The sequence below is a fragment of the Hyaloscypha bicolor genome (assembly GCF_002865645.1).
Source record: "Hyaloscypha bicolor E unplaced genomic scaffold K444scaffold_117, whole genome shotgun sequence".
In the NCBI taxonomy this organism is placed as follows: domain Eukaryota; kingdom Fungi; phylum Ascomycota; class Leotiomycetes; order Helotiales; family Hyaloscyphaceae; genus Hyaloscypha; species Hyaloscypha bicolor.
The window spans coordinates 1,592,244-1,617,896 of NW_020194619.1; the positions used below are offsets into that span (position 1 = coordinate 1,592,244).

At 42.3% G+C, this 25,653-nt stretch overlaps 7 protein-coding genes across 7 annotated transcripts; 5 read left to right on the forward strand and 2 right to left on the reverse strand.

The window, feature by feature from the left end:
* Window positions 1-1,330: 1,330 nt before the first annotated feature.
* K444DRAFT_665616 (uncharacterized protein) lies at window positions 1,331-3,550 on the forward strand. Its single transcript, XM_024887090.1, has 4 exons — window positions 1,331-1,750; window positions 1,801-1,936; window positions 1,990-2,662; window positions 2,717-3,550. Exons 1-4 carry the CDS (start codon window positions 1,655-1,657, stop codon window positions 3,177-3,179), a joined length of 1,368 nt encoding a protein of 455 aa, XP_024734104.1. The 5' UTR covers window positions 1,331-1,654; the 3' UTR covers window positions 3,180-3,550.
* Window positions 3,551-13,056: 9,506 nt separating this feature from the next.
* Window positions 13,057-14,089, forward strand: K444DRAFT_654257 (uncharacterized protein). Its single transcript, XM_024885932.1, has 3 exons — window positions 13,057-13,240; window positions 13,306-13,383; window positions 13,441-14,089. Exons 1-3 carry the CDS (start codon window positions 13,082-13,084, stop codon window positions 14,020-14,022), a joined length of 819 nt encoding a protein of 272 aa, XP_024734105.1. The 5' UTR covers window positions 13,057-13,081; the 3' UTR covers window positions 14,023-14,089.
* A 182-nt stretch (window positions 14,090-14,271) lies between these two features.
* K444DRAFT_535286 (MFS general substrate transporter) lies at window positions 14,272-15,942 on the reverse strand (the record flags this gene model as incomplete). Its single annotated transcript, XM_024875275.1, has 4 exons — window positions 14,272-14,429; window positions 14,485-15,181; window positions 15,233-15,773; window positions 15,827-15,942. Coding segments are annotated over 4 exons (1,512 nt in total), but the record flags the coding sequence as incomplete, so codon positions are not given.
* Window positions 15,943-16,729: 787 nt separating this feature from the next.
* On the forward strand, window positions 16,730-17,680 carry K444DRAFT_632337 (GroES-like protein; the record flags this gene model as incomplete). Its single annotated transcript, XM_024883465.1, has 1 exon — window positions 16,730-17,680. One exon carries the CDS (start codon window positions 16,730-16,732, stop codon window positions 17,678-17,680), a length of 951 nt encoding a protein of 316 aa, XP_024734107.1.
* Window positions 17,681-17,816: 136 nt separating this feature from the next.
* Window positions 17,817-19,261, reverse strand: K444DRAFT_534140 (uncharacterized protein; the record flags this gene model as incomplete). The annotated part of the gene is made up of 2 exons (XM_024875197.1): window positions 17,817-18,974; window positions 19,028-19,261. The coding sequence occupies 2 exons, from the start codon at window positions 19,259-19,261 to the stop codon at window positions 17,817-17,819; spliced, it is 1,392 nt and encodes a 463-aa protein (XP_024734108.1).
* A 355-nt stretch (window positions 19,262-19,616) lies between these two features.
* K444DRAFT_566156 (uncharacterized protein) lies at window positions 19,617-24,130 on the forward strand. Its single transcript, XM_024877121.1, has 2 exons — window positions 19,617-22,820; window positions 22,870-24,130. Exons 1-2 carry the CDS (start codon window positions 19,735-19,737, stop codon window positions 23,915-23,917), a joined length of 4,134 nt encoding a protein of 1,377 aa, XP_024734109.1. The 5' UTR covers window positions 19,617-19,734; the 3' UTR covers window positions 23,918-24,130.
* A 745-nt stretch (window positions 24,131-24,875) lies between these two features.
* On the forward strand, window positions 24,876-25,559 carry K444DRAFT_512798 (uncharacterized protein; the record flags this gene model as incomplete). The annotated part of the gene is made up of 2 exons (XM_024873499.1): window positions 24,876-25,151; window positions 25,269-25,559. Coding segments are annotated over 2 exons (567 nt in total), but the record flags the coding sequence as incomplete, so codon positions are not given.
* Window positions 25,560-25,653: the final 94 nt, after the last annotated feature.

Consider the following 25,653-nt stretch of genomic DNA (forward strand, 5'->3'; position numbering starts at 1 on the left):
AATCTCGGGTGCCTTAAAGAGCCTCTATTCGCTGTAAACTTTTGGAAAGGCCCGTGCAAGCGCGGTGTTATCAACACCGTGCAGCTATATGTCGGAGACGGGTGTTGCATAGTGAACGCACGTGCACACCCTGTCTCTTAAACTTTTAGATGTAGAAGCCTCTATGGCAACAGCACAGCGACATATGATCTACGTACAGGCGTCCAAGCCGATGCTTCCACGGAAATGCCCCCCAATTGTCGACAAAAAGGGGTCTTTATGGCCCCTTTCGTTAAGAGTGGGGTCGATGATCGCCACAACCACGTAATACGCATCGCAAATCCGATTTTAATCGAAGAACGAACTGCCCTTGGCCAGGCCATCTAAAGCCCTTTCCGTTTCGCGTCGCCATACTGGATGCGAGACCATGTGAGAGCCATTCGTCAAATTAGCGAACGTCCTATTTGGTTATTCATGCGAAGCTCTGATTTGATGTGCTACGCTTCCGTTTTCGACTGAATGTGACCCACTAGCTGCTTAGGAGTCAAAGCCAGATCGCCCTTATAGTCCACTGTGCAAGCTTGATGTTTGATTTCACTTGACTGACTCAGGATTCTTGAGTCATGAAGGCCTTCAACTCCTTCCATATTTCGACCAAAAGGACAACCGTCTCATTAAGCTTACCCATCGGTGGCGTCTGGAGGGAACCAACTAGAGTTCGTTCTTCAACGGCTTTGTCGCAAGACTTCCTAAACAGGCGAGGTACAGCGGAAACCAAATTGATTTGTTGATTTCTTCGCGTGCACTTAGTCCGTGCGCAGAAGATCAAGATCAAAATCGCAACCGGGAATTTCCCCCTGATATCGGATATGATGACAATTGATTTATTGCGTAATCCAACCTAATTTTAATGATACCAGCCTCTGGTAATGCGCGTATTACTAAGAAAAGCCACAGAAATCAAGTAAACATGTGCTTTATTGGGCTTAGTACACGCACGTGATTTTGATTAAATGCTGCCTTTAACTCGATAAAATGGTTTAAATCCGGAACCCGTCCTGCTTCCAATGATAAAAGCGGATTAAAAGGATCCCCTAATCGCAACCAACACTTAACTTGCCGTCCCTCGCCTATTTAAGGGAAATAGGCGAAACCTCAGATTCGTCGGGCCGGGACGGTTTGGCCACCAGCGGCCGAACCCCCTAAAGAGTTTGAAGTTTGAAGGACTAGCGTGGGGACACCATCAAAGCGTTGCAGATGGCCACGAGCCAAGGCCGAAAGGCTGGGAAACCTATCTCGATCAAGTGGTGTTGCCGAAGCTATTGACTGAGGTCTGTGGCCACTCCGACGGCTGTCACATGAGAAACTGGGGCGGCTTTTGAACAATCCAGCTGAATGGTTCAAAACATGGGTTCGAGAAGAATAAAGTGGATCTCGACGCCTTCTAAATGCACATATCGTTCGGGCTCCTCTCCTTTCGGGATATTCAGACAGCTCAGCTGGGTATCCCATGCCACAGGACGAACGGCACTTCCTGCCCGTGTTTCATTCCGACGTTGCCATAATTTGTTAGATTCGTCGACCCTGCCCTTTTCCCCCAAAGGTTCGTCCCCTGAAATCTGGGGATAAAGACTTCTTTCGATGAGTATCCCTTGTGAAAGGCCGAGTAGATATTATGAAAGCACTTTCAAGTCTCGTCGTTTTCTTCCTCCTGGCATCACTGGCAGAGAGCTCACTCTCTTCAGTAATTGCTGAACTACCCACTTGTGCGGTTCGTATTGTTCAACTTAGGGAATGATCTAACAGCTGACGTTATTCTAGCTGGTATGCCTCGAGGGTGCAATTGTGAACTCACCATGCGCGGCTACAAACCAAACATGTATATGCTCCGACGCAACACTGCAAACAGATGTGACGACTTGCGTCACAAAGTCTTGCACCGTCATAGAATCACTTGGTAAATCTCGAGATCGCCAGCGCATGGAAATGCATCTAATATGTTGAGATCAGTTACGAAGAACGTCACTGAGACAACCTGTGGTGCTCCAATTCGGGACAAGAGCAAGCCATACTACGCCCTGGCTGTGAGCTTAGGTATAATTTCAGGGGCAATCGTGCTTTTAAGGTTTTCCTCAAAATTCTTCGCGAACTCAGAGCTTGCTCTAGACGATTGGTTCATTTTGGCAACGTTGGTGACTGGCATACCGAGCACCGTATTAACTTCGCGCACTATCATTTCCTACGGACTGGGGAAAGACATCTGGACACTTACACCCACAAAAATCACGGACTTTATACATGTCTTCTATGCCTTAGAGATATTGTATTTTGCCCAAGTTGCATTATTGAAACTCTCGCTCCTTTTCTTTTACCTACGGATCTTTCCAGGAACTATGGTTCGCCGTCTCCTCTGGGTAACTGTGATCTTCGATATTTGCTTTGGGATGCTTTTTGTATTGCTTGCTATATTTCAATGCCGCCCTATTAGTTACTATTGGTCGGGTTGGGACGGAGAACATCAGGGGACCTGTTTGAACGTGAATGGTCTCGCTTGGTCTAATGCCGCGATCAGCATCGTGCTCGATGGCTGGATGCTTGCTCTGCCAATATCTCAACTGTTTGGTCTCCAGCTGCACTGGAAGAAGAAGATCGGAGTCGCAATGATGTTCATTGTTGGTACATTGTAAGTCTTCCTCTCCTACCATCGAAGTCCGAATCCAAGCCAACAGGCGTTCAGTGTCACAGTTGTCAGTATAATACGCCTTCAATCCCTTGTCCATTTCGCGAACTCGAACAACCCAACATGGGACAACTTGGCCGTTTCCCAATGGTCGACGATCGAAATCAACATTGGCATTATTTGCGCCTGCATGCCCAGTCTCCGGGTACTCCTCGTCCGACTATTCCCTAAAGTCCTTGGCACTACTCTCCATTCAAAGAGCAATAGGTACTATATCGATAACAGCCATAGTCACATTGGAGGCAACATTTCAGTCAATCGGCCAGGGAAATCGTTGATTTCTAGCCAAAACCAAAGCCAACAAGACATGAATGGGGATGGGATTACATACTCGCAGACCTACACTGTCCAGTGGGGCGAAAATGGGCGCGACAACGGCGAGACGAAATCCATACAAATGAATGATCTTGATCACGAGGCCATGAAGTCCAGTAGTCGAGTGAGGGAAAATGAGTTGTAATATGATTGTTCTATTTACGCTTGGCGTATTGAGTTTGAGAGACGAAGATGAAAGATGGGGCATAGGGGCGGAGTCAAGGACTACTATGGCGGTGAAGGGACGGGGTAGGAATCGGGTTACAATAGATGCGCGGTTGTTCTTCTGTACCAATGTCCTCGCGTTACCCCGGCTTTGTTGTCAAACCTGACAAATGCCCCTGGACCTTTGGAACGTTCCAGTCTTTGGTAGCTACTCGCACACCAGACAAACTATTCCAGAGCCTATGGAACGTTTGCACAAACAGGTTGCGAGTTGGTAATGAAGGTGGAGAGAGTCAATGTAGGAGTAGCGAGTGGAGTACATAATAGTGACAGTACTCATGTTTCTAGAATGGTGAACCTATTGTAATTGGACGCAGGGTGTTATTCTTTCCTGCTCTCTACGGAAAGCCGTAAGGATCAGAAGACCAAGCGATTTTCGAATCTGGTTTTCGACCTTCGATGTCTGATTTGTGGCACGTGCGCACCCCACCAAAAATCGCCCGTAACCAAAATACCGCATTCTGCGGGCGCAATCACTATTACACTCGTATATATAACTTATATAGAGGTAGCCAAAATAAAGCTATTCGCAGTTACTAAACGCACTAATATTTGTATTTATCTTTGCTATAATATCTCTAGTATTTCCTCCGCTCCTGCCCCTGCCTCTGCCTCCCCTTCTCAACTACTATTAACCCCCCTTTAACTTGCGTAGTCTGTATAATAGATCCCATGGATTATGAGGCATACCTTCCTTACTATTATCGTCCTCGCTATTATCTCCTATAATACTCGAAATATCTTTATCTTAATTATCCTCTTTATTCTTATTCTTACCCTCTTCCTCTTTCTCTCTTTCTCTCTTTATTAGTCTCTTTGCTTTATTACTTTATTTCGAGGGTATTTGTGATTTTAAAGATTAAGGTTTTACGGAGGCTAACTTAGGAGAAGCTAGATCTTTTGGTACTATATTAAGGTAATATAAGGTATATACTCTACTATTATTATTATATCTGTAATTATAATAGGCTCGGTTAAATTTGCCCTAAACTTATATATACTCCTGCTATAGGCCTTTGGGGTTCTTTTTCATATAATTAATATAAGATATAGATACTAAATAGCCTCGAGTTTAACTATATACTACTTTTAGGTTTACTATAATCTTTGGATTATCCAAGTTAGCTAGTTTCTTTTTAGGACGAAACTTTATATCTCGAATCTCTAGTATTTTATAGATATCCTTTATAACTTGTATTATCTTATTAGGGATATTAAAAAGCTCGAGATAATACTATTTATTAGTAGTAGCAGGAGGAGGCTATAAGGTATTTGAGGAAGGAGAAGGGTTTAGTAGATTTAATAAATTATTATTCTAATATTTAATTAGTACTATATTCTAGCTTTTTATATAGGGAGAGTATAACTTACTACTTCTCTATAATGCCTTGAGTCTTTAAGCCTTTATATTCGAGCTATATTATATTATTTATCTTTACTAGATAGGTATAGGTTATTAATATTACTAATATTATATATATTATATCTCTTCTTCCCTTTTAAGAACTTCTTTGGCGGTATAATAAAGAATTATATTTACCTTATAGTAGGAAGAAAGGCTTAAATAATACTTGAAGGAAGAAGAAGAGAGGCAAAGAGGAGATTAGGTATAGTATTGTGGTTAAGAGAGAAAAAGGGTTAGTTAGAAGGAAAAGAAGGCCTTTTTATAATATTCTCTTCCCGAAAAGTAATTACGAATTCAGAATTACTTTTATACTATAAAGGCCCAAAAAATATAAAAGAATGGATTTATAAATAAACCAGGAAATCGGATTAATCTTTCTAAGCTCTCTCTCTTATAAAGTAATAATAAATTCGCAAATGGAAATAATAATAGGATTAATAAGCTAATTAGAAGATAGGATTAATTTTATAGGTAATAGTATCTGCTATACTAATACTACTTTTGTAAAGGGGAATTGCAAAATACGATTCCCGGGCTAAATAGGCAGGTTAGGTGAATTATATTTACGGGTCTGCTACTAGTATAATACTAGGGTATAGATAGAGAGTTCCTGGTTAAACCTAAAGAGTATAGGGTTAGATTAGGAAGCCTAATAATTTTGGAATTATATAAATAGTAAATTGCCCTTTTTAAATTTTATACTAGTTTCTCGGATCTAGAGAATTATATAGTTATATAATATTAAAAATAAGCTTTTTTTATATATAAGAAACGAAATATTAGTATTATTTTATAATCTAGATATAGTATATCTAGATAATATAATATAAAAACAAGACTATTTTTAGTAGTTATAATATTATATTTTATATAAATACGAAAGTAGGGTTTTTATACTAGTATAAACTAATATTTAAAGACTATATATTTCCTTCTTTTCTTATTCTTTATTTCTAATTACTATTACTATAACTTGCAAACTATACTATATTATAGGAACTAATAAAATTAATCCTTAATTATAAGAACAATATTAAGCTCAAATTAAAGAGCTCTATTATATTTAAGAGAAGACTTTTTAGAATATTAGATATGCCTTATAACTAGAAGAGTTTAATATTAGTAAGACTAGCTATATTACTTAATTATAATAATAGAATACTAAACTCTCTCCGGATTAATAGCAAGTAAAGTATAAGGCATATCTCTATAATAAGAAGCTAGTTAAGATAGTATATTACCTCTAGTATTAGAACTATTTACCCAAATATATATTTCGGATCTTTAATTATAAACTCAATTACCCTAGGCTTAATATATATATCCTGAAAATAATTCGGTACTATTATAAGCTTTAGCTAAAACGAAATCGATTTAATACCGAGTATATTAATACCCTTAAGGAAGCTAAAGAATTTATTCTCAAAGAACTAAAGAGTAATTAATTAATCCGGTATGGCTATAGGAGGATATACTACTAGGTCCGAAAGAATACTAGTAAATTTATATTCCGTAAGGAAATATGGCAGATACTTAGGATATTAGACGAGATAGGAATAAAGATATAAAATAAGTATAAGGATTAGAAGTATAGGAGGTTTACTATTAAGGGGCCAGGTTAATATTAGTCTATAGATAGATATAATAAGTTATCCTATTATGGCTTCTAGATTTATAGTATTATTAATATATATTCTCGAATAATAATTAGTATTTTTATTAGTATATTAAATCGTATATAGATTACTATCCTAAAGTTCTACCTCCTCTATATTAGGGAATAGGGTTACTTTCTAAAAAAGTTACGAGCTAATAAAGGCTAGGAGATACTACTTATAGCAGTTATACAAGTCAAGCTCCGGTGGTTAATAAAGGGTTATAATTTACTATAGAAAAAGGCCTTTATTTACGGGCCCTTAATAAAGAATTAGTATATCGAGATATAGTAAAATACCTTAGCTAGTAGGCTTATAGAGACCTGGAGATAGTTCTTTAAATCTTTTTATAATATAAGTATCTTTAATAGGAAGTCTTATTATAACCTAATTACTATTTGATTTATTTATATAAATACCCTTTACTAATAGATTAATAACTTCGTTCTCCTTTATAATATTAGTCCGATCCGCTTTTAGTAGGTAAGGGCTAATTACCTCTGGCCTGGAGTTCTAGAAGAGCTATATAATTATTACTAGAGAGTTCGTTATTATAGTACTTCCCTAATAGAAGTAACTAAGTAATTGCTTTCTGAGCTTAAAGAGGAGGTTACGGGATATAATTATATAGTATATTAAATCCCTGAAATTAAAGAGCTTTATATAACTCTTCTTAAAAATACTAGTATTATATATACTATAAATAAGCTTAAAGCAGGGCTAGATTAAGACTATATTAGGGTATATTAGTTCCTTTATTATATCCTTAAACTCTATAAGGAGAGAGTTAGAAAGCTCCTATTTAATATCGAGCTTTCTTATAGGGGGAATAAGTAGTTAGAGGCAGTTTGAGAGGCGGAATAGAGACTAGAGAATATAATTATAGTAAATCGAGAACCAGGGAATATTAAAGAAAATAATCTTAATAGTAAGGTTTCTATAGATAATAAGGGATAATATAAGAATAATTTAGGGGATTTAGAGAATAAGGAGATCTTGGATAACTTATTTAATAACTAATATTTGGGCTATAAAAGTTTATTTATACTAAGCTCCTTAAAAATAATATTATAGCTATATATAAAGATATAATTCCTTTAAATTAATATAAGAGATTATATAGTTATATGACTCTATAGAATTAGCTAGCTATAAAAATGCCCTAAAGCCGGAAACTTATAAAGAGTCTTAAGGGCTTTGGGGTATCCGGACTATTACTAGTATCCGGTATTCTTTGGGAAAAGAGTATAATATATTCTATAATAGGTAACCTATTATAGACTACTTAACCTTAAAGTTAAGCGGGAAATCTGAGGGCTAGGCTTATAATTCAAGTTTTATTAAGGTTATTAAAGTCTTTACTAGCTAGTACTATAGATTTAATATAAATATTATAGGAATCCTATAGGTTCTATTCTAATTTATCTAGAAAGTATATATAGTATATTTCCTTATTTGTTCTGATATTTATATATGATTTCTGAGAGCCGAACTATTACTTAAGGGGAAAGTAAGAAGACTGGACTAATATCTTTAAAAACTAAGGCCTTAATAAGTCTATCTAGAAAAGTTTGAGTTTATTATATATTATAACTTATATAACCAGGGATAGGAACTATTCCGATAGGCCAGAAAGAGTTTCTTATATGGCTCACTCGTATAACCAGAGATAGGGACTTGAGTTCGTTATATGAAATTACTTATATATAGAGACTCCTACTATAAACTCCTCGTTTAGATTAATTAGTTAAACCTATTTTTAATACTAAGTCTTTATTAAGGCAACTTCCTGCTTTTAGAGGCTTTAGATAAAATAGCTAATAAGTTTCTTAGCTATTAGCTAAGACTTATTAGCTAGAAAATCTATAAGTAGTAGATAAGATTATAAAACAGAACTTCCCTAATTATAATACTATATATTTTACTATAGTATAAGGTAATTAGATATAGAAGCCCTATTAAATATAATATATCTGGAGCTATAAGTAATATCTTATAAGATATAAGAGGTCTTAGTACTTAACTAGTACTATAGTCTAGCCCGAAGGTGCCTATTATTCTTTATACCTAATTTAATAGAAATAAGAAGTACCTATACTTTAATTCGAGGGATAATTAGGACTTTTATATAGATTTAGGGTAGCGGTTTGCTCTATAGAGAGAGAATAGACCAGAATTACCTATATTATATTAATTTTTGGGAGGGGTTATAGTAAATACTATAACTTCTGAAATACTTTTAAGGAAGCTCTTCCGAACTAAAGTAGGCTGGTTTATAATCCCGAAAGATCTATAGGAGTCTTATATATCCGAGAGTATAAGTATTTAAGGTAAATATTATTTAAGTTCTAACCTATAATAAAAGAAAAGTAAAGTATATAAAACAAAATATATAAAGTAAAAGTAAAACAAAATACCCGGGTATTTAATAAATAGAAAGCCTAACTATAGGTTATAAGAACTAGTACTAACTAGGCATATATATAGTAATATTAAAGGGAAGGTAAGGCAAGAGAGATAAGATAAGGGAAACTAAAAAATAAGTTAGTATATATTTTGTAAAAAAGAATAGGGAGATATCTAAATAGCCCAAAGGTAAGAAGTATATATTAAAGAAGTCGAGATTAGAGGAAAAAAGGCTATTTCCTATAAGAATAAGTTAATATATATTCTAAGATAAAGAATAGAGGTATTTAGTAGCGGCCCGAAGGCTTTTATAAGTATTAAAGGAAAAGGGGGAGATTATAGGCAATTAGATACTAGCTCTTGGTATTAATAGAGGTATTAGTAGAGAGTAGTAAGATACTAGCTCTTGGTATTAATAGTAAAGTCAAAAAAATATAGAAGAAGAATAAAGGTTTTAAAATAAAGATAGAATAGAGTTATACTTTTATAAATAAAAAAAAAGGTACTAGTATAAGGTAATTATATTATTAAATTCTATATTTACTTTTACTATTTATTAAGGATATATATCTTTTAGGGGAAAGTATTATTTAGTATTTCTAGAAAATAATAATTTAATAATAATACTATTAAAAAAACTAAACCTAATATATTTAAGTATACCGAAATAAGGTAATTATTTTTATATTAAAAATTAAATTATGGTATTACTAGATATAGAGCTATTTTAGTTTATAGACTAGGCTATATATAGAAATCCGAGGATATTAAAGCTTATTCGAATTACTTATAGAATAGCTATATAAATAGCTAGTAATATAATAAGGTAGTATTATATCTTACCTAATTAGGTTAATAATAAAGCCCTTTACTATAATAGATATATAATATCTGTTTTTTGAGGTATTATATAGCTAGAGGGGAAAGGTATATAATTATATAATTCCCAAGTTTTTAAAATTAACTAGAAATTAGTTAATTAGAAATAAGTAAATATTGCTTTTTATATTCCTAATTTGACTAGCTACTAGAGTAATAAGATTCTTAATATAACTAATTTAATAATACTAGGAAATCCAGATAGTCTCTTATTACTTATATACTTTTCCCTTGCCCTTAGTAGACTATAAAGAGCTCTTATTAATATTAGGCCTAGCTGCCTTAAGAGATCCAGAGTCTTTGCCCTGAGCTTCCTGGACTATTAGTACTACTAACCCCGAGCTTTTGCCCTGGGTCTTTTATATAGCTACCTAAAAGGCTTTCTATATAGTAGATATTAAGCTTTTGCTTTTATTTTACTAAATAACTAGCTTACTAAGCCCTCTCTCGTTTCATATCATATGGTTGAGACTTTATTAAAGAGCCTCTATTATAAGCCTTACCTTTTCTTGCAAGTCTGTAATTTCTAAATCCTTTTTTATAAAACTATTAAGATACTTTAAACTTATAAATAATTATCTCCCCTTAATTACCTTGCCTTAAGAATCTCCTAAAAGGAAAGAGAGTATCTTTATATTTAGCTTCTCAAGATTCTTTATATAGATTTTGGTAAGACTTTATTTTTCAATTTCAAATTTCTTTCTTATAGCTTTTAAAAGCCATACTTTCTTATTAAGCCTATCTATATAAGTATTACTTTCTTTAATTACTATATCCCTTTCCTTTTTAAAGCTCTGTTTTCATATCTCAAATTACTTCTTTTCCCTCTTAAGGTCCGCTAGCCTCTTTTTTAATATATACTAATACCTATTAATATAATCTTTTATTATAGACTCCCTTAGCTACTTATATTATTCATTAAATACCTTATTAAAGGGCTCCTCTAAATTACCGGCTAGAGTAGGCTTAGTGGCTAGAGTAGGCTTATGGGCTAGAGTTTTAGTAGCTAGAGTAGGCTTATAGGCTAGAGTTTTAGTAGCTGGGATAGGCTTACGGGCTAGAGTTTTAGTAGCTAGAATGGGCTTACTAGCTAAAGTTTATAGAGACTTAGATCTCTTATAGTTCTCTTAATAGACGATACTAAGTTTTCTACTAGTACTTTAATACTAATACCGCTTTTTTTTTAGATATATAATTATTTCTAATTATATTACTATTAGAGTTATTAGTATTAAGGGTTTTTAATAAGTTATTAGTATTAGGGGTTATTATTAAATTAACTATTGGCCCTTTATACGGTTAATAATCCTATAGAGGCTACTTTTTTTTAACGGGAATAAGGAAGTAGAGTTTGGGCTCTTAATAGTTTATACTAGGATATATCTTTTTTATATATTTAAGGAACTATTTAAAAGTATAATTTTCTCTAAATAGAACCGGGAAATCCGGAACTTTAGAGTAGGTAATCCTACTAGTAAAGTAGCCTATAGTCAGGCTTTAATCCTCAAGGTCAAGTTTATAGTATTTAGTCTTTCTAATACCTTTTTAGATATTAGACTCTAGGAGGTAATTAAGTACCTAGCTATTAAGCCTTATAAACGTCTCGTAAGGGTCGAGAAAAAATAGGAGTTTCAAAGGAGTAGTTTACTTGAATAGCTTCCCAGGGTAGCTAATATAGTAATAGATAGTTATTAATAAGCCTATTAGTAAAGGCTTATTAGTAGGATTATGGCTATATCTACTAGTTAGCTCTTCTTTATTATGCTTTCTCTTATTATCTTCCTTTACTTTTAATTCTTGCTAACTATAAGCCTTAGTTAAAGTATTTCCCTGGAGCCTTGATTTCTTCTTCTTTTTCCTAGTAAAGGCAAGGTCGTCTTCCTATATACTATAAAGAGTATTCCTAGTAATAGTTCTTTAGAGACTTTCCCTCTCTTTCCTTACCCGCTCCTTCTTTCCCTCTTTCTCCCTCTCTTCCTTATTCTTTTGGAACTTGGCCTAATAGGTATACTAATTTCTAGTATCTACCTCTTTAGTACTATTATCATTATTATTTCTCTTATTATTCTTAGAAGGGCGAGAGGCAAGAGGCTTTGGCTTTGGCTTACGGGCCTTCTATAAATGCTCCTCCTCTAAAGTGGATTCGGTCGGGCTTGAGGAGGGAAAGATAGTACTATAGTAGCTATAAAAAGGGCTAATACCCTTCTACTTTTAGTACTTTTCATAGTAGGCTATAGTATTATAATATATAAAGTCTTGGATAAGGCAGTTTTAAAGAGATTAGATTAAGAATAGAAATAAAAGAAAGTAAAGATAGTAATCTAGGAAACAAGAATATAATGGGAAAACCCCTCTATATTAAAGAATTAGTAAGACTATCTGTCTCTATTTTGGGTATAGATCTATACCGAGTTATCCTATAGTATATCTTTACTTATTACTACCGGTTTCGGATACGCCTCTTACTAACTAGCAACTCTATATATATCTTTATTTATTACTACCGGTTTCGGACGCACCTCCTACCGGCCGGCCACTCTAAGTATATCCTTATTTGGTACTACTGGTTTCGGGCAGGCCTCCTATAAACCAGCGACTTCGTATATCTTGACTTATTTTTGCCGGTTTCGGATACGCCTCCTACTAACTAGCTATTCCAAGTATATCCTCTATAACTAATTCTCTAATCCGACATGATTCCGTCCTTCTATATATACCTTATATATGTAAAGCTAATCATATATTAGTAAGAGTAGAGAGAAGGGGTAGAGGGATATTATAGGTAGTAGTATAGGGCTAGTATAACCTTACAAGAATGATTCAGAAGTATTATAGTTAATTATATCATAAATTATCTATACTTAGAAACATAATTTAATTATATATACGAGTTTTATAATAGATAGTAATAAAGGGACTTAAGTTAGGTGTGGTTGTGCCTGCAGAATGCGGTATTTTGGTTACGGGCGATTTTTGGTGGGGTGCGTACGTGCCACAAATCAGACATCGAAGGTCGAAAACCAGATTCGAAAATCGCTTGGTCTTCTGATCCTTACGGCTTTCCGTAGCTCTCTGAATCTAGTGTGTCATTGATCACTTTCAGGCTCTCAACCCCCTGTATCAATCCCCGCCATTTGTGGGGGCCGTGAACGCGGGGCACTTCTCCTCACAGACATCGGAGTTTCCCCCACCATACACCAAGCAAGACCCCTCTACTCGCTTGAGACTGACAAGCTTTTTCCCCCTCTTCCATCACTGAAACCCCTCATGGGCGCGGTATGCTCTGATCATGTCTGAGGCAGTAGGTGCAATCTCGGCCGAAACAGTAGAACGAGGCTGCGAGTCGCCGCCGCCTGGTCATGGCTCTGTGCTCTGTGCTCTTCAATTTCTTATTCTTTAAGGCTCATCTTTTTTACTTCATGTCAAGAAAACATTATTCTAAATCTTCTGATCTGAAACTTTAAGATTTCTTCAAATATGCCTTTTGACAAATTAGTTCGCTTCGAACTCGATGGGAGAGCATGCTATGGCAATTTGATTGACACTTCTGGGAACGAGTTCAAAGTCACCAAGCTCATAGGTGGCTTGGAAGAAGGATTTTCTGCCGACGGAGATGAGGTCATAATAGTATCAAAGGTAAGTAAACATATATTCTCCTTCCAGTTAAACAATTAGAGCGAGTCTAACCATATGCTGAGCAGCTTCTCTGCCCTCTCGAAAGAACCCCGATCATTCAATGCGTCGGCGTCAACTACCGCAGGCACGCCACAGAAGCAAAAGTAAATTCTCCCTTCCCTCATTCCAGAATTGACTCTCAAAACTAACCCGGCTCACAGCTCACCGTCCCCGCCTACCCCGTGATCTTCAGCAAACCCCCTGCCACCCTTGCCGGGCCCCACGACTCAATCCCCATCCACCTTTCCTGCCAAGAAAAGCTCGACTACGAAGGTGAGCTCTGCGTCATCATCGGCCGAGACGCAAAGAACGTCTCCTCGTCCAACGCCCTCGACTACGTGCTGGGCTACACAGCCGGCAACGACATCTCGGCACGCTTCTTCCAGCTCCCCGAGAATGCCGGCGGTCAATACGGCTACGCGAAATCCTTTGACAACTTCGCGCCCATCGGGCCTGCGATTTGGTCGCAGGAAAGTGTCGGGGATCCACAGAAGTTGAGGCTGGTGACGAGGGTTAATGGGGAGGTGAGGCAGGAGACTGGGTGTGATGACATGATTTGGAGTGTGAGGCAGATTGTTGAACATTTAAGTAGGGGCACGACATTAAGGGCCGGAACCGTCATTATGGCGGGGACACCAGAGGGAGTGGGTTTCTTTTCGAAGAGATTTCTAAAAGATGGGGACGTAGTTGAGATTGAGATTAAAGGGTTGGGGAAGATTGAGAATAAGATGGTTTTTGAGTAGCGCTGATAAGCTGTACTGACAGTTGAATGCGAAATGAGTTTGGTCGTACAATGAAGAATTACTTGAGTTGCCATTCGTTCCAGATTGTCTCTGGAAAGCTTTTAAAGTGTGATAAATCTGATGCACAAATGCTGATTTGGATGAATAAGTGATCAACTATAATGACTGTCAAATGGATGCAAAAATCAACACATTAAGGAAATAAAGACCACAACTATGAAACTTATGCACCAAAATATCCACCTCATCTCAGATCTTGCTAAGAAGGTCATGCGTATGCCACCAGGCCCTCACCTTACCATAGACATAGACCGGAATCGTCGTAGCAGACAGCGCGAGCATAATGCCTCCAATAACATTGAAAACCCTAGCCACACCCCACTTAGTAACCCAATCGTTCATAAAGACTTCATATCTCTATCAGCATCAACGTTGTATGTCTAGAAAAGACAGAAGACTTACAAGAGAACCCAAAGAACAAGAAGTTCTTGATTGTCATCGAAATGATGAAAACATCAATACTGTAATTGCGGAAAGCGTCAACGAGGTAAGTACCTGTAGCATTCCCGACAAGCTGAACCGAGAAGAAGATAACTCCCCAAATCACCGACAGCGCAACGGGGCTCTTGCCCTCCGCAGCCATATTCCCGAACAGAAAATATCCCAGACCAGCAAAGATCGGCACAAAAGCCATGAGAACGAGGCGAAATTCCGGTTCATAGATGCCGTTGTTGCGTTTGGCCATGTATCTACAAATCGGGTCGGATATAGCTCCGCAGAAGAAACAGCCGATAACACCGGCTACCATGGGACCCCCGGAGATGTAGCCGAGTTGCGCCGGACCGAGAGAATATGGAGGTGGTGAGAAGATTTGGGCGAGGGTGTAGCTAATTATGACGTTCCAGAGCTGGGCGAAGGCGATGACGAGGATGGCCCAGAGGATGGCGGGGTTGGCTACGACGAAGAGGGGACGAACAATTAGCTTGATCAAGGGCTCTGATGTATAGACACCTGACCATGGCATCATTCTTTTGAGGAAGGAGTCGCGCTTTCTGGTTTCGTTTGTGGATGATGACACTGTCAGAGTTGTGGCAAGATGGTTGTCGCCTTCAATATGAGCTGCATCCCCGCTCTTGAGATCTTCAATGATCTGAATGTTCTGTTGGTTCTGTCAGCAAAGTATAATGGCTGCCAAGAGGAACAGACTTACGTCATGAGAGGAGGTATCGATATTGTAGACCGCACTTCGGTTGAAAGCAGTCTCCCACCCAAACAAGATAACCCCGAGAAAACCAATTCCAATAAAGATTGAGAGCAGTCGGAAAGTCCACCGCCAGTTAAGGTCCTCGGCCACCTTTCCTGCAATCATGCTTGGCATTAACACCAAGCCAGCCTGAGAGATCACGTAGATTGCCATTCGTGAACCTCTTTGATGCACAAAATAGAGGTCACCAATGATAGCGAATGTGATACTCTCGAAGGTAGCAGTGCCAAGTCCCTGGATGATGCGCCCTCCCAGCATTGAATTGTACGAAGTTGATTCTCCACACCAGATGGAGCCAGCGAGCAGCAGAGAGAGCGAGACAAGAAATGCTGGTCGTTTGCCGAACTTTCGAGAGAGTGCCGAGACGAAAATACCGACTGAGGCTACAGTTGCGAGCTGGTAGCCGCTGAGTAGAGTGACTTGTGTGAAGCCAACCCGAAACTCCATGATAAGTGGAACAACAATGACTGACAGAAGAGGGCCAACGCTGACCATTGTGTTAGCTTTGTCTCTATACTGGCTGAAGTAGATGAAGCTCACCCTCCGACACAAATGTTGGTGCAAAAGCAGTAGAGCAGAAGGATCAGATCTCGCTGCCAAAGTGGCCAGTTTAGAGGATCGTTCAAATCACTTGACGGCTGTGGAATCAAGACAATATCAATATCTTTTCCTGAGCCTTTCTTAAGATGAGCAGTCGACTCTGGAAGGAGATCTTCAAGTTGCGCAGTGCTAGGCACGTGCTCAAGGCTTCTCTTAGACTCGAGAATTCCCTAGGTCATATTGAAGAGATACGATAATGAGTAGACAGAATGTTCAGAGGCGAATGTATTCAGAATATAGACAAATAAATATTCGAACTGAACAGACGTTGGGATCGAGGGGCCGGCGACAAAGGGACTTTCTTGACTGAAGACAACGAGGAAGCGATTGAGTGCTGCTTTTGATCTCACAAGATCTGTTAATCTCGGTTTTCACTTGATAGATGATTGACCCAATCATAGCGTTCCGACGCTCGAGGAGACCGTCCCAGCGTGGTGGCGCACAGCCTGGGGATGTGGGGGAATACCAACAACTCGGTTGCACTCGGTTGCATGGCAAGTCAGAACCCAATACCACATCACAAAGAAAAAATAATGCGGGGTACCCCAGGATGTGGCTGAACGATTCCTTACAATTGACTTGAAGCCTTACTGCGGAGAAGGTTGAGAGGGATAAGCCTTGTCCGTTTTGGGTTGAGATGGTAGACGCCTCTCGCAAGTGGGGAATCTCCGAGAATTATTTGCCCACCCGAAGGTTGTCTGAGACCGATGGTCTGTCCGCCAGTATATGGAAGTAGATTCTACGAAATAGAATTAAATCAGATTATTCTGTGATCCAGAGTCGTACCCTTATGAAGACATACTTCACAGACTTTCCATACCTCTTCGTGAGGCTCATGCAAACATGAAAGCTTATCTGTTGAGCGATTCAGACACGCAGCTCCAGCTCATCGACATTGAAAAGCCCAGCCCTTCTGCTGGAGAGGTACTTATTGAAGTCCAAGCTTGCGGGATATGTCATTCAGACTGTCACATCATCAATGGGTCCGGAGCAGCATGGGTTCAAAGACCACGAATCCTCGGGCACGAGGTAGCTGGGAAGGTCGTCGCCTTAGGAGATGGGGTGCCAGAAGACCTTTTAGCGAAGAGAGTTGCAGTGGCCTTAGTCCCGCCAGCTACAGCAATCGGGCTTGATTTCGATGGAGGGTATGCGGAGTTCGCAGTGGCTCCGGTGAACACTCTCGTGCCTCTGCCTGAAAATGTTAGCTTTGCGCAAGCCGCTGTTGCGACGGATGCGGTGCTAACGGCTTACCATGCTGTAGTTGCTGAAGCTGGAGTCGGCGTTTTGACAACTGTTGCCATCATTGGCCTTGGTGGTCTGGGATCTATCGGTCTCAGAGTTGCGGCTCTTCAAGGCGCGACAGTCTTTGGCATCGACATTGACGAAAGCAAATTCGCGGCTGCTTACAAGAATGGAGCGAAAAGTTGCTTTACCAGTCTTGCAATGGCTAAGGATGTCGTTTTCGATGTAGTCGTGGACTTTGCAGGAATGTCCGAAACCATGGTAGCTGCACTGGGAGCTCTGAAGCGGGGAGGAAGGATCGTTCTTGTTGGGCTTGGATCGAAGGAGTTGACTTTACCCTCATTCCCCATCGTTTTCAAGAAGGTTGAAATTAGGGGCTCGCTGGGAGGCACTAAGGCCGAATTGGTCACAGTGTTAGCTTTAATATCTGTTGGTAAACTCACGCCGGTTTTGGAAGAAGTCCCTTTTGGGAAGCTGACTGAAAGTCTTCATCGTTTGGGAGGAGGTAAGGTGGTCGGGAGGCTATTCACGAGGCCAAATCGGACAGAATAAGCTGATGACATCCTGTATATCAATTCAACATATGAACTCATTTGAACTCACCATTCAAGAAACAACCATACACTGAAAAGACCCTTTGATTCCAGGGCATGCAGGGTAAGAATACGATTTCAGAGACACGTCTAGCTTAGTGGGCATCTCCATCTAACAGCATCTGCTCTTCCTCTTCCTCAATGGTCGTCACCTCTCTCGCCCGTCTACTTTTCCTCGCAGTCGCCGCAACACTCGGTCTCCGACTGCCCCATTCCACCCACGCATTAGAAAGCTGATAGGCGCCGTGACATAACATGCCCGCAATAAATCCCACACCATCATTTTTGAAAGCCAAAAGACCTCCAATCGTCATAAACATCACCATCCACCTTTCCTTTCTCTCTTCGTCTGACAAGATTTTCTGCTGTTTCAACCCAGATTGTTCTGGGGAAGTTGTGGGGTCAGAAGCCTCCCAAAGATCTCTGGCGCCGTAATTCAAGCTCTCGCCAACTTTCGCCAACTCCAATCCAGCTGCGAGGACCATGACGCCGAGTAAGCTTTTCGGATACTCGCGTAGACTCCCGACTAAGCTTTCGCCGAAAAGCAGACCGAGGATAATTTTGAAAAGGCCGAGAAGAATGATGCTTGACCCGCTTTTTGAGCCGAATCGGTATTGCGCTGCAAGGCCACCGGAGCCGTGGCAGACTGGCATTGCTCCAAACCAGCCGCCGATCAAGTTCATGAGGGCTACGCTGATGCCGATGGATGTGACGCTTGGTGTGGGAATGTGAGGCAGGAGGTCCGCAGAAAGGTAGCTGACTGCTATGATTGAGTTCAGAGTAGTAAGGGGTATTTGACCGAGGCCTGCATCCAAGGCTCCAGTCTTGAAGGCTGCCCAGTCTGGTACGAAAGTTCTTGGATGCCAGATTTTAAAAAAAGGCAAGTTGTATGATCCGACGATGATGAGAGAAAGGAAAAGGCCCAGGATGAAGGTGAGAAGAGCGTAGGGTACCTTTGGCGTTTTCTGAGTAAGGAGGAGCGCAATGAAAGCGAAGAGTGCCCATATCAGATTGTCGGCAAAGTTTGGAGTCGTCCAGCCAAGGGGTTGAAGAAGACTCGTGCCTGCTGATAGGACCAGCGAAAGTCCTGCTCCGACCTGGATGCCTTTGACGACTGGGGTTGGTATAACACGGGTGAACCATCTTAGCATACCAGTAACGCTGAATATGAACACAAACCCCGCTGTTGTAAAACCAGCAGACACAGTCTCTTCAACTGAGAAGTTTCTTGCTATGGCTACCGCCGCGATTGCCTGTGACGGTTTAGCTCACGTGACCTAGCTGTGGAGATCGGAACCCAGCCTACCTTCATAGGTTGCACGGGCAGTGGGATACCGAAGACCACACCGGTGAGGATATTCCATAGACCAGAGAAGACCAAGGTTGTCGAGAGTGATATCGAGTTGTTGACTGCCAGAGCAATCATGAGTGGGAGCAGAGTACCAAGGTCTCCGAAAGATCCGGAGATCTCGGACAAAGGGGAGCTTCGGAAAGTAGCGACATTATTGGCATGAAGTCGCCGAAGTTGTGTGAAGGGCATGGCAGTCTTGGAAGTGTATGAATTTGTATTGTTTGGATGAGGATGATGATGTTGATATCGGAGGATACTTTGAGGAGGGCAAGGCTCGCAATCCGAAGGATGGCCGAATGAAGAGAATAAGATGCCAGTCTATTAACACATACAACTAAGAAGAAATCTAATCAACTGGGAAGAAACGAAGAGGCTATCATAGGGAATTTCGGAGAAGTAGAGATGTTTCACAGGATTGTGGTCATGAGGGCAAGTCGCTTACGAGTATAGGGCAATATAGAGAAGTAGGGGCGTGGAGCTATCATCCAGACACGTCCAAGTCGCGTCGACGCGCTCCAAGCAGCCACAAACTACAAACTACGTTCCCAAGCCTCCGCGATTTCACACGCCAACGCCATGACTATTCTTTGACATGAATACCTGACACTTTTATGGACAGTCTGTATTGGTTTCAAATACACATTCTACCAAAATAACCCACAATGGCGTCCTCGAGAGAATCCTCGCCGGCGAGCGAAGGTGGCACCTCGTCCCCAGCTCAATTGACTCCCAATTCGAAGGTCAAGGCCATGCTGGCTGCTTTCGATAACGACTCGGACGACGAGAGTGTTTCCGGTTCTGCAAGAACCAGATTATTGTCATCAATCGCGAAAACAACCAGTGATTCCACCGAAACTGCGAAGACACACGAAGCGGCTACAGCAGATACTTCGCATAGCACGGCACAAGAGGATACTGAAGATGACGACGACGAGGAAATTGTGCGGCCAAAAGGACGGATGGCTGTTAGGACGCTGGCAGACAAGAAGTCTGAAGAGGACAAGCCAGCTGTAGACGGCGCGCGAGAAAGAGTCAGAAAGATGCTTATGGCCAAGACCAAATCACCCGAACCTGCGGCGAATGCTGAAAATGAAGCTGGGAGTGATGAAGAAGAGGTACCTGTTGCATCACGAAAACGAAAGATCCGCGTTCCAAGACGCGAAACTCCTCCCAAGTCGAGTCCAGCCAGAACAGCCGCATCACCGGACCTCTTCGTCTCACCTCGGCCGGACAAAGCCACCACCCCTTCTGGCGATGCGCCAGACAGCGACGACTTACCGGAGGTAGGAAATGATAGGTTCATGGCTCTCGTGGCGAAGAAACGCGAGGAACGTCTTGCTAGAGAAGCGAAATTGGCGAAGGAGAAGGCGAAGAAGGCTGCGGAACGGAAAAAGTACTCTTCTCTCTTGGAGAAAGACGACCAGTTCGACGATAGTGATGAAAATGTCGAACGACGCCTCACTCAGCAGGCACGCCCTACTCGGAAGGCAAGCAAAAAGGCCCAAGAGGAAATACTGCGAGAGACGCAACGATTAAGTCGGAATCAACAATTGGCTCACAATGCTACCACAAAGAAGAAAGTTACGAAGGCAAGCTTATTAGCAAAGTTCAATTACAAACCTGCCAGGCATGTCGAAGAAATATCAGATCCTATTCGTCCAACCAGCTCGAGTTCTGCTGCCGCACCACACTCTGATGTGGAAATGAAGGAGACCCCGCCAACTTCTCCTGCATCCCCCGCAGAAAACGGCACGAAGCTGAATGCTCCAACAACCCTGCACCAAGTCCAGCAGCAAGTGGATGGCGCTGATAATTTGCCCACTTTTGAAGAGAAGCTAACGAAGCTGTCTTCATCTCTGCCACCACAGTTGGATAAAGGGAAAGGAAAGGCGATCGAGGAACCCACCCCAGACCCCGATGTTTTCAAGAGGCCATTGTTCAAGCAGCGGCCGATTCGAGTCCGACCACCAAAAGCCGCAGATAGGAAGGTGTTCCCAATGGACGACTCAGACAGCGATCTTGAGATTGTCACTGAAACCCCTGTTCTTAAGAAGAAGCTGGAGTCTTTCTTTGATCAGGCACCTGCTAAGGTGGAGAAGGAATCACGCCCCATTCATGTTCTCCGCATGTTGTCCATGAGGTCCCCAGAAATGCCGAAAACAGGCCGCACCAAGAAGCCATCGATGACCACAACAGAACTTCAACTTTCTTTGCAACAACGTGCTAGACAACAAGCTGCGAGAGAGAGAGAGGAGAGGCTGCAAGCTTTGAGGGATAAAGGCGTCATTGTTCAGACAGCCGAAGAACGAGAAAGGGATATGGCCGATGTCGATGATATTCTTGCTCGAGCTCGGCGTGAGGACGAAGAGCTGATGAAGCGAGAGAAAGCGGCTGCGAAAAAGGCACGCAAAGAAAATGGCGAGGTGGATCCCTTGGGAGATAGCAGTGACGATGAGGATTGGGAAGAAGGGAAAGAGGACATTCCGGAAGAACTTTCCGTCTCCGGTTCAGAAGACGAGAACAGCGGCGAAGAAGAGGACGAGGATGCAGAGGATGAGATGGTGATGGATGGCGAGGATGCCCCCTCAAATCCAATGTTTGACAATGAAGCGGACGAAAGCGAGAACGAAGAGAGTGAAGCAGACTTATCTATTCATGAGGAGAATGCAGAGGATGGGGATGTGGATGAGGAGGACGAGGAACAAGAGCACTCACCGGTCAAACAGAAGCACCGTCGATCGCGAAATCCAAATGTGATCTCAGATGACGAAGATGAGGACAAAGAAAATATGGTCCAACCAACACCGCAACAACTTCGGACTGAGTCTCCCCTCCAGCTACGTACAGAGTCGCCCATGGCTCCAAATTCTGTTCTTCGATCTGCTACGAAGACTTTCATCCCTGGACTCACCGTGGCTGGCCCAGCAGGTCTTGGTCTCACACAGATCTTCGCGGGAACCATGGACGAAACTCAAATCGATCCCTTCGAAGATCCCCCCACTGGTCAGAACGGCACGGAACATGATTCTTTGGCATTTTTGAGACAGATTCCTGGCCCCGAACTTCCACCCTTCGTTCCTACTTTGGCAGAAGACACGCAAGATGTCCACATGGACAATCCTTCTCAGCTCAGTCATGTTCCCGAGTCACAACCAAACGATTCGGAAACGCAAGGGATCGAACTCAACTTCTCCCAGTCACAGATTCACGGCTTCGACAGTCTTGTCCAAGGCACTCAGATGTCTCAATTCCCTGAAGCTACGCAAGATGTTGGATTTCAGCACATGACACCAATCAGAGGACGATTTGTTGACGGGCCTCCATCTACAGTGGGCACCGTGAGGCTCGATCCTACAGCTGTTCCTGAAACCACCGAGGAGACTCCAATTGTTAAGAAGAAGGGAAAGCTTCGGCGAAGAGCTCAAGTCGCGGCCTTTTCGGATGACGAGGATGCTGCAGACCTAACTGAGCTGAATATCGAGGAGGATGAGTTTGACATTACTTCCAACGCGTTCGATGTCATGCGGAAAGCTTCCAAGAAGAAGATCGTGGTTGATGAGTTTGACAAAAAGAAAAGCAAGGCAAAGGAAATGGTCAACGAACAGGCCGAAGAGTCTGAGGACGAGTACGCTGGTTTAGGAGGTGCGAGCGATGACGAGGACGGCGAAGAAGATGATTATGTTAAAGGAATCATTGATGATGAAGGTGGAAAAGATGTAGATGAGAGAAAAATTGCTGCTTTCTATGCGTAAGTTCACCGCCTATAGTTCTTAATCTCTGCTAACACTTGGATTCAGTGATCGCGAAAGAGCAAACGACGAGAAGCAGGTAGAGAAGCTCTACAAGGACATCACGAACGGCATGCTGAGACGCAAACGCGGGGCTGACTATGACCTGTCAGACTCTGACGATGGTGGTGAAGCTCGAAAACGGATGAAACGCAAAGAGTTTGCCAAAATGCGCAAAGCTCTCTTGGCTGATGAGCGAATTGGCAAGATTGCTGAGAATCCCAAGAAACAAGCGTTCTTGCGAGCCATTGAGGATCGTGGTAGTGAGGATGAGATGGACTTCTTGGGGGATTTTGCGGAGCAGGAGGAAACTACCGATTCTCAATCTCAGGGAGAGGGATCACAGCATATCATTCCTGATAGTCAACCGACCGGCATGGGGCCACCAAAGCGAAAGAGCTCTGATGACTCTATAGAGACTGAGAGCAGACCTCCACCGCATCCTCGCCGAACGAAACCAGTAAAGAAGCCATCAAACCTTTCTGAGATCAGGGAGTCTCTCTCAAGCATAATCGAGGAGCCAAATTCCGCCGTCGCACAAGTCGACTCAGGCTCCGAGACGGAAGACGAGCTAGAAATCGAAGGCGAAGAAGATTTAGGCTCACGCAAGGAGAAGGACAAAGAGAACCGAGACCCATTCGCCCGTCGAAGAAAGAACGTCGCAATCATCGACCGCATCTCACTCAAGCGAGCCTCTTCCAGCAGCGTCTCCAACAGCACGCGTCTTGCGTTCGCAGCCTCTTCAACTACGCCGGGCTTCAAAGTCCCTCCGTTGTTGAGGCGCGCAACTACAAATAACAGTATTGCGTCTTCAACTAGTTCAAGTGTCAGTGGTGGGATGTCTGGTACCGAGCGGATGGCTGGTGGATCGGGAGGTAGTGATGGGGTTAAGAGGGGGGGAGGGAAGAATAGTGGGGTGCATTATTTTGCGAGGGAGAGTGAGAGGAGGGCTGCGGTTGTGAAGACGGAGAAGAGAAGGGAACAAAAGTTGGTGAAAGGGGCGCAGGTGAGGAGGAAGGTGGTTGGTGGATTATTTGGGGGTGGAAAGTTTGAGTAGCTGCTTTTGTTCTGCTTGAAGTTGGGAGTTGGGAGTTAGGGTCATGGTTTGCATAGGGTTCTTGTGGGACTCTTTCTCGAATGGATAGGGACTTTTATCTTCAAAATTGAGAGTGGATATTGCATTACACGGGGAGATATTTGTTGAACACGGGAAATGTACTGTACTTCGTGCAAAATAAATCCCGGGTCAAGTTGGCTTCCTTCTCTGCCCTTCTCCCAAATTATCATTTCGTACCCACCCTCCCAATGCATGATCACCACAATCAGTTCTCCAAAAAGTTCCAAGACCAAGTTCCCATGCAGCTGTTTCTGTTATCCTGACCCTGCATTCAGGGTCGTCATCGCGCATCGTCAAGCGCCAGGGGTTGATGACAGGGGCCGCACGCGCCACCCGAAGCCAGGCGCGAGGACATCCTGTTACTTGCTTCAACTTCTTCTCTGACGACACATCTATTGGATGACAGTGGAGATCGACCAGAAGAGCACTCAATACAAGGCGTGCTCCGAGACGCGATTGTGGGAAGCGGATGAGACATGGGGATTGGCTTTTGAGGGACAAGGGAGGGATCCGGTTCTGGGGTGGAGGGGGAGGGGAGTACAAACTTGCAAGTCGCATGTTGGAGTTTGCTCTTCTTTATTTTATTATTCATTGCGATTATACTTCAGTACTTCATGACTGCTCGTCTTGTTTTCTGACTCAAACTCTTCCATTGATTTCCTCTGCACAATACAAATCCCAACCCTCTTCTCATCTGGGAGACACCAAGTGTTCGCTTCTCCTACCTCACAAAATGGGCCGCTCCAACACACTCCCCATATCTCGTCCTCAACCACAAGACAAAACCTACAGAGCACCAGCACGAAGCACAACAGCCCAGTCCCCACCCTCCTCCACGACCGCCTCAAAATTCCACAATGTCCTGCCTCACCTCCCCTTCCACACCTCCCACCCCTCCTCCTCCCCCCAACGCACATCCACACCTCCCCGTCCTGGGGCCCCTAACCGTCAAAACAGCGTACAGACACGCTACATGGACATGCTGCTCGCACTCGACACGATCCCACGGCTACACAACATCCTCGCCTCATTCTTCACCTGGATCCTGTTGGCGGGCTTCGTGATCTTCCCGGGAACATTCACCTCTTTGTCAACATCCGACAAAATAAACGGTAACCACACCGCAGCCGAGGTGTTGAAGAGTATCAAGCACGTGCAGTTGCTGGTCATAGCTGTAGGTGTTGGGGGAGAAACCCTTTCCTATTACGGGCCGTTTCATGACTTTATCCTAAGACAATGTCCTCTCCCGAAACAATCTTAATCTAGCAATGCTAACTCCCCCGTTACCCAGGGTGTTTGCTGCGGTATCGGTGCGGGAGGGATGATTTGGCTGTGGTGGCGCTGGAGACAGAATTTCGTGTGGCTATTGAATAAGATCTTCATGCCGGGGTGCCTTAACTCACTCGCCGGCCTCATTTCCACGCTCACGAATGTATATTCTCAGCAGGGTGGGTCATGGTCGATTACGGCTCGAGTGACGGCGATTGTGTCCGGTGCGATAATGGTGATTACGGGTTGTCTGTTTGTGATTTATAATTTTTGGGTTTTGGCGGGTGTTAAGAAGAGGCACGGACGGGAGATGGATCATGGGTATGAGGAGGAGGGGTTGAAAGAGAAGATTGGCAGAAAAATGAATGAGCCGGCGCTGGAGCCATCGAGTGTGGTTTAGACGCTGG